Source organism: Dysidea avara, chromosome 10 (genome assembly GCF_963678975.1).
Source record: "Dysidea avara chromosome 10, odDysAvar1.4, whole genome shotgun sequence".
Lineage (NCBI taxonomy): Eukaryota > Metazoa > Porifera > Demospongiae > Dictyoceratida > Dysideidae > Dysidea > Dysidea avara.
In genome coordinates this window covers 4,685,913-4,694,397 of record NC_089281.1, presented here as the reverse complement: position 1 = coordinate 4,694,397, position 8,485 = coordinate 4,685,913, and the positions used below count along the sequence as shown (strand labels likewise).

Sequence of the window (8,485 nt, the reverse complement as noted above, 5' to 3'; positions counted from 1 at the left end):
TCCAACAGAAGGACAAAAGATCAAGTATGAAGCTTTGAAAGGTATAGGGTACCATGCTCTACAGCAAAGAAAGCAGTAATTTTAATATAATATGCAAGCAGCTTCAGGGAATTGCGGAAAACTCATTTGACATGTAAATTTGCCTACTTGCATGAAAGATGAATCAGGTCATTGTGCCTACATTATAAGGTTACACCAAATTGTTTGGTTATCATGAACATAACCACATTTTCACAATGATCAACCTAGTATATAATAGTTTCTAATAATCGAGATACTCTAATATAGCAGCCATATTATACTCTCATAAGACAGAAATTGTAAAATTATAATGATTCTAGATCTTTGTCAATGTCAGCCAGCAACATGTCATTCATTTCACCAATATCTTTGAGTGTCTGACTTCATCTGAGATGAATAGTAGTGGGCTGACTTCTCTTCTTTAAGAGACTGACTTGAAATTGAAAAGTCAACTATATACAGTTACACCGTGTAGTTTAGCAGTACTAATATTACATAATAATATTGTACACCTATAGGCTATGCATATTAAGTACATATGCAGACTATGTAACTAGCTAGCAGTTAATTAAACAATACCTTTTGCATGCAGCATAATCATAGGTCAGACAGTAGGGGGGGAAAGCTTTAATTTTGAAGGTGAAATTTACACAGTGAAATTAATATTATTTTGAAGCATATACAACAGATATATATGCATGTTATTCATGGGTTATTCATTGGGGTCTATGGGCTTACCCCCAGGAAGAATTGAAGCTCTGAGAGCCTATTTTTTAACTATTTTACTTCAAATAAATTAATAGCTATTTATTGTGAAATGTAAAAGTGACTGTTTTGTTAGAGTGGTTGAGAGTAACTTGGTATAGTTTATATTAGAAGGAAAACACACATTTCTGTCAGCCATTGAAGCATTAAAGATCGATGCATAGTGAAGCATTAAAGATTGATACATATGTTAGACCTCTTCGGTGTTTGTATGGTCTCCTTCTACCAACAACAATATTGAATCAGTTCAAAGATAAACAGCTTGGTATGTCATGTCAGACTTTAGCAGGTTCAGTAGTGTAAATGCCATATTAATATATTTATAGTGGGACTACCTAAAGAGAAGAAGAGACATTCAATCTTTATATGCATATACTCTACAATTGATGTATTTATCTTTATCAACCTGTTATATCATAAACCAAGTGATGATCACACCATAACAAACTTGATGGTAGCTATATATACCACCCATCCTGACTGGATTATTATGTAAGTGATTGCAGCTAGCATGATACTGTGACCTCTTTCAGAGTTTCGCTAATAGCTCTTCTACAGTATCTTTAAAACAAAAGAATAAAGCAAACAAAAATAAGCTCAGGCTTGGGATGGCCTACATAGGCGGCGGAAAGGGGGGGGGGGGGGGGGGGGGGGGGGGGGCTAGGGGGCTAAAGCCCCCCCTAGGTCTGCTGATTAGCCCCCCCTCAGAATGATATCACACCGAAATTATCTTTCTTGGAGTGGGGCTGAAAACCGTGATAAAGATCGAGATACTCTAATAGAGCAGTCACTGTAATAAAGTAGTCAGTGTGTAGCGAGCTATTTAAGGATTTTTATGTAGTTTATCAGCTAGAAATGGTAGCTGGTGAGGTGGAAAGCTCTTGTGAGTTGGTTGTGACCTTTTTTTTTTTTTTTTTTTTTTTTGGTCTCACCTTACCAAACTATAGAAATAAGTCTGGGTCAGCTCAACGGAGCCCCCCCTCATATCAACTACTTCCTCCGCCGCTGCTGGCCTATAACAATTAAGATGCTTCTTTTGGCTTACATGGTGAGGCAATCAATTTTGTGACTATTTCTGTAGTATTAATGATATAGTAGCTTGATTGCAGCATCTTAGTTGCACGTGTTTGTAAATAGCTACTTGAGATTAGGCAACTTAAAGCATCATATAACTGTACGACACTGAATCCAGAGGTGTAGTAAATTCCACTATTGAATATTCTTCTTGCACATGAATTCTTTCATTCAACAAGCTATAAAGTGTACACATAATTGGTTATGATAAGTCGGCAGCCTTGCCTCTTAAGATACTGTCATGTAATATTGCCGGCATACAAGTAGGAAACAAAGTGGGTTTGCATTTGCAATGATGTCGACACATTCTGGTAATATTTTAATTATAATATTTTTTAACAGCTATAGGGATCTACTCAGTTCTGTATACAATCAACATAGCTACATATCTACAAAAACACACAACAAAAGTGACAAAAACATATAAAAAGACATTCAGTAGTTAAATCACTGCATTTTAAATGACAGCAGGCTGGCTGCTTCAGTTGACAAAGAATTCCATAACCTAAAAAGACACTCTGCTTTTCATGCAAATTTTTTTTATTAATTTTTGGAAAAATAATCGGCTGGTTTGTGACATGCCCTATAGCTAATACCGTTTGAGTAAGAAAATATAGTTGTATAAATTATGAAGGTCATGTTTGATGCATAGACTGTACTTTATGAAACCATATAGAGTATAAGAAGCACAAATTTAGAGTAGCTAAACATAGCCGTAAGTTTTGCAGTAGTGGGACACCACACAACATCACAGTAGTCAAACAGTAGTAACACAAAATGCAAAGTAGAATAATAGCAAACTCAGTATATCATGAACTCAGTCCCATATTATATTGGGTATGGATGAAATTCTCAGTATAACTCAGGAAACTAGAAATATTTAGTGACCAAGATAACACGGGGTCATGACACCCAAGTATCACAAACTGATTCAAAACTGTATCCCAATCATAACACGGTTAAACTGAGTTCTACCAAAATTCTGTGAGCCGCTGAGCATACATTTAAACGCAAGAGTCACTCAAATGTAATGGGTTTCTGTGGTGTAGACTTTGGAAAATATATACGCGAAATATTTGTGGCATTTTAGACCAATTTAACTCTTGGATAGGCCTGATTGTTCAATTAGAGTGTTTTGTACTGGCGTGGTTTGAGTCAGCTAATTAACACGTGACAAGATCGTGACGGCTTCCAATTATGATTAAGTCTCGGAGACAGGTGATTGGACTATTAGCGATCTCGGGATGCGTTCTGTTAGTGATACATCATCTTACAAACTATCATTCGTGGTCTTTTGGCAGTTCAAACCTCGTTGTCGGAAACCTGAAGACTTCGCGGACTGTAAAGAAAGAAAAACTCGAAGAAAACTACTCTCCACTACCTCAAGCAGTCATTGATGGGGTAAAGAGTTTTGTATTTTTCCTTGGACACCCTCATAGCGGCCACAGCATCGTTGGTAGCGTGTTAGACAGTCATCCACACATTGTAATGGCACACGAAGAGCACGTGTTTAATAGAAAGTATCCTATGCATTGTAATAAGTCGTGTATGTTCAATAACTTGTGGAAAAATTCTTACGAGTCTTGTCATGGTAGAGGACTAAGGACAGAAGAGGCTGACAGTAAAGGATACTCACTTGCTATTAAGGGTTTGTACCAAGGAGTATACAAGTCCTACATTGATGTTATAGGGGACAAGAGTGGTGGTGGGAGTGCCAAATTACTGAAGGACATACCCAAACAATGGGAGTCAGTTTACAAGAAGTTAAAGTCGGTAGTTGGTGTGCCAGTTAAAGCTATTCATGTCATTCGAAACCCGTACGATAACATTGCTTCTGTAATATTGTATACACTTTCAAATAGAGAGCAGAGCCAAAATGTTACAATCACTAATCTCAAATCTGGTAATAATAATGACTATGAGATCAGCTTGACAATTATCAATCACAAGATTACTGAGTACTTCACTATCTACCAAGCAATAGAGGATGCAAAGAAGAAATACAATCTTGATGTGTTGGAGATGCATGGAATTGACCTTATTACACAGCCAAAGAAAATAATCATGGAGCTGTTTGAGTTTTTAAATGTTGATTGTTCAGATCACTTCCTTGCAGTATGTGAGGAACAAGTGTACACTAAAGAGTCTAAATCTCGTTACAAAATTAAATGGGAGGACGAACACCTCTCAATTATTCAAGAGAATATTCAGAAATTTGGTAACTTAAGAAGATATAACTTAGACTCATAGAAATATACCTCTTACACTGTAATATTGTAGTTATTCAACGTATGATTTTATCTGGTATGGGACTGGTGCGTATATGTACTGGTACACCACAAGACCATATACATAACTCTAGCATTGACATCTATTCCATTGTTAAAACAGTATACATCTGAAGTAGTCTACAATCTGGTATGCCCAAGAGGTTCCCCTTGGGTTTTACACATTGCTTGAAACATTGACACTTCAGGTTTCGAAACTTACTGATCGAAGAATATAAATTATTGAAATGATCTAATAAAGCAGTCGTACAATATTAGATGATAAATGAAAATCGTAGGATTTTTGGAGTTCAACTTTACATCCTATACTCTAATTGCTTATGGCTTTACCAACAATATACTCTTAAGAATTGATGTACTTAGCTACACTGATAGGGAAAAGGATATTAAATATTTCTTGGCAGGGAATAGCTTAAATTTTAAATCTGTATAGTGGGCCATGCATACTAAGAGAAGCTATAAGTATCCATACAAGTCAGCAATTTAAGTACACACTAGTACCTGTAGACTTTCAGTTATCCTAACTTTTGCTCACAGAGTTAGACAAAAGTGTTCAGATAAGTGAATAATTTAAACCCATTGATCAGCATTCAATTGCTTTAATAGAACATGCATTGACTCTAATAGACAGTACACAACATATGAAATACTCTAATCATCTATCTAACTGAACAGTCTTGCTGTTCAGATAATTTCAAGAATATACAATTTTACCAATATTACCATCTTGCCATTCCATCCATACACGCCTGCAGCCAAGCCGCAGGTCCATGCACCTACATAATTCTATACATTCAGCGTATCAATAGTTACTGAAAGAAAAAAAAGCATGAGTCCAGTAGTCCTGGCCACCAGTTTTTGTATCACTGGATTTACATGAGCACTATATAATTATACCATAGAACTTTCGATTGTGGGTTAAAGTTTCCACTATTGGGTGGCAGTTGCATGTTACAAATGTTTACTAAACCTTCCTAATTTGCTTGTATTCCAGTTGACACTGTCTGTACAGTTGCTGACAGTGCCATGGTAACTATATCCAGCTGAATTGGGCAATTGGAAACAGTGGAAATGGAAAACGGAAATGGTCAAATCGTTATATAATGTACCCTAGAGTAAAACCCTTGTTTAGTGGCCACCTCTTAATGACCACCAAGACCACATTGTAATTAGATCTCAAAGATGGCTAAGGACCACTTTGTGGTCACCTTTGATAAAGACCACCCCTTTACATGGTAATATTTGGTAAGCTTCAAACATGTATTTCAAGACTCGTATCAATGTCATCTCTTTGTCCACACTTCACTCAAGTCATATACCATCATCGCTTAGTTTGTACCAGCATAGATAATACTATGGTACCAGAATGTGTCACACAAAAATATTCCACGCAAGTAAAATGTAGCTTGTACACCACAACCTACTGTATCAACGAAGAGCCTAGTCTTTTTAGTTGTTTTGATAAAGCGGTCTGATGTTTGGAACCTATTATTGCGAAGAGGTGGTCTTTGTAAAGAGATCTAATTATAATGTGGTCTTTGTACAGAGGTGGTCTATAAGAAAGTGGCCACTAAATAAGGGTTTTACTCTAGGGTATGTTTATATGACGATTTGACCATTTCCATTTTACACTTTCCGTTTCCGGTTTCCATTTCCACTGTTTCCAATTGCCCAGCTGAATTCCTTATTTGTGTGTCCTTTTCGATGCCTCCATCCAGGCCTCGATTTAATTCTTGCGTAGAAACAGTGATTGAGGAAAGCCAAAAGGACCACCCAGCCGTAACTGACACCCGGTATGTGAATTTTTTTGAGAGCTGCCCTCTTGAGACACGCACCATGAACCATTCTTAGTTGCCATGCATACATTTTATGGTTGTGTTATTAAAACAATGATATAATTATAATGTCTACAACAATGTCATGCAGCAGTTTCATTAATGACTGAATGATGACATACACTGCTGTGCCTTAAGCTCTGCTTCACTGCCACCTAATTTATTTGATGACATTGCTAATTTTCATGACGGTCTGCTCAAGTACCTACATGACCTGTCTTAATTGTTTGTTCTTTTGTAGTTTAATACGATTGTAATAGTTATTTATGTATATTTGTTGAGTGTAGTTTTGTTTGCTGTGTATGTGTTGTGTATTATGTGTACTCCAGTACGGAAGAATGGCTTTGCCGAGTACTGAGAGTTTAAATAATCAATCAAACAATCAATCAATGCTATGCCAGATCTCCTAATCATTTTGTTGTTTGATAGCTTAATGATAATCACAATCTGTAGCTAATATGCAAGCCTGACCTGTCTAGTAGTAAAGTAACATGAATGATCTTGTAAATAACAATTTAAACACATAATGTGCTGACATATTCTTCATATTATACATGGTGCTGACAGCCATATCTGCCTACATCAAAACACTGCCATTTGACAATTTAACATAGACTCCTCCGGCTCCATAGCCCACAATGCTATTAGCACCTGTCTAGTGTTAGTGGTTTAAAAGTTTGCATAGTTGTATTGCTTTTATAAATTCATAGCAAGATATTCATGGTTTCTTGGAATTGGTCAATAATAGGTAACATGTAAGTCACAACCGTCAATAATTGATGGACCATGCATGGTCGATAATTGATGGACCATGGTTGATATTTATTTTTCTTTATTTATTAAGGCTTTACAGCACAAGTGCTGAAGGTCTGTAGGACACCTGGTCCTACTACAGCCTGTTCAAAGTTGTTACAGAAAGTGTGTTTGAAAAGGTGGAGAAAGGAGAAAAAATCCATGACTGGACCTAGGCAGCCTCAGATGGATGCATACCTGTGACAATAATCACTGTCATTTTCATGTGCTTTAGATTGTGGGACTGAAATTTTGCACAGGTCATGTGATTTGGGAGATAGGAGATTTAAGAGCTTAGAAGTGTCGAATATTTTGTTATTATACAATGCAATGATTTATACAAATATTATACAGAGGATGAAACCTTGTAAATAGCATTTTACCTTTTAAGGACATTGTAATTATCAAATAAATAAATAAATTGTGGTTGATAATTGGTGAGATACCTCGCTAGATAGCAGCCATGCACATGCTGAATGAAGTAAATCACCACTCAAGTTATATTACACAGAACCACTGGCTACTGACATAGTAATAACTCTTACCAGGCTTGTCAACCAGTACATAGACTATAGCTATATACATGATAAGGATGGGCAATGGACAACTATTCAAAGATAATATCATTTTAGAACAACCATCGATGTTACCAAATTCTTGTGAATGGAAATTAAGTAGTTTCCTTTCTTAGTAAAGTCAATCACTCATAAAGTTGCTCCCCATCATGTCTGCATACTATAATGTTATTCATACTCCCAGAATCTGAAGTAATGAGTTAACAATGTTTGGCATGCAGGTCAACTGATCATGACATCATCATGGTATTGTAATGTTTTCTAAGATTACTTATAGCTATCTGAAAAATTACAAAAACTGCATGGCAGCGATGTTAATAGTGTGACAAAGTGATCATCTTCTCTGCCTCCAGTAGCTGAAGTTATACTGACCAAAAATTACTTGTGGTAGCTAAGTATGTACTATATTGTATGTATTGTATGGAAGATAGATAGTTATGAAAAGGATGCTCCATGACTTTTCTGATGAAAACAACTCCATGCACGGTTAATTATGTGCTAAGTAACTCCACAGTTAATTATGTGCTTAACATTGTGTATTGCTATTTAAACTAGCTGCTTGTTCTACAACTAGAAAATGTGATGGAACTTAAGAACTTATGCAGTTCAAGTAAGAGTTAATAATAGATCGCATGGTTTGAGCAATGACCGTAGTATTTGGGGATAAATACTCAAAAATGACTATATTTTATTTTTATTTTATTAAAGCTTTACAGCACAAGTGCTGAAGGTCTGTAGGACACCTGGTCCTACAGCCTGCTCAAATACATTAGATACAAAGACATTAGCTACATAAGGTGTGTTTGAAAAGTTGCAGGAAGGAGAAAAATCCATGACTGGACCTAGGTAGCCTCGAACCTGCAGCCATCCGATTTACGCTCGAACGCTTACAGGAGTCTACCAGGCAGTCAGGATGTTTTCTCCTTGTTATTTTCATGTAATTATATCCACAGGAGTTCTAGAGAGTGACTCATTATCTCTAAGTACAGAAAAATAACAATTAAAGCATTATGCTAGCATGCACAAACACACAGAAAGACAGGGGTGTGAAAACAGGCAGCTAATTCTACGCACATGTACAGCAGTACTGTAAGTAAACAAGCACCACTTTTATATTAAAGAAAATTTTACCAAT

At 36.3% G+C, this 8,485-nt stretch overlaps 1 protein-coding gene across 1 annotated transcript; it reads left to right on the top strand.

Annotated features, from left to right (window-relative positions):
- Positions 1-3,038: 3,038 nt before the first annotated feature.
- Positions 3,039-4,234, top strand: LOC136268761 (uncharacterized). The gene is made up of 2 exons (XM_066064222.1): positions 3,039-3,113; positions 3,162-4,234. The coding sequence occupies exons 1-2, from the start codon at positions 3,058-3,060 to the stop codon at positions 4,108-4,110; spliced, it is 1,005 nt and encodes a 334-aa protein (XP_065920294.1). The 5' UTR covers positions 3,039-3,057; the 3' UTR covers positions 4,111-4,234.
- Positions 4,235-8,485: the final 4,251 nt, after the last annotated feature.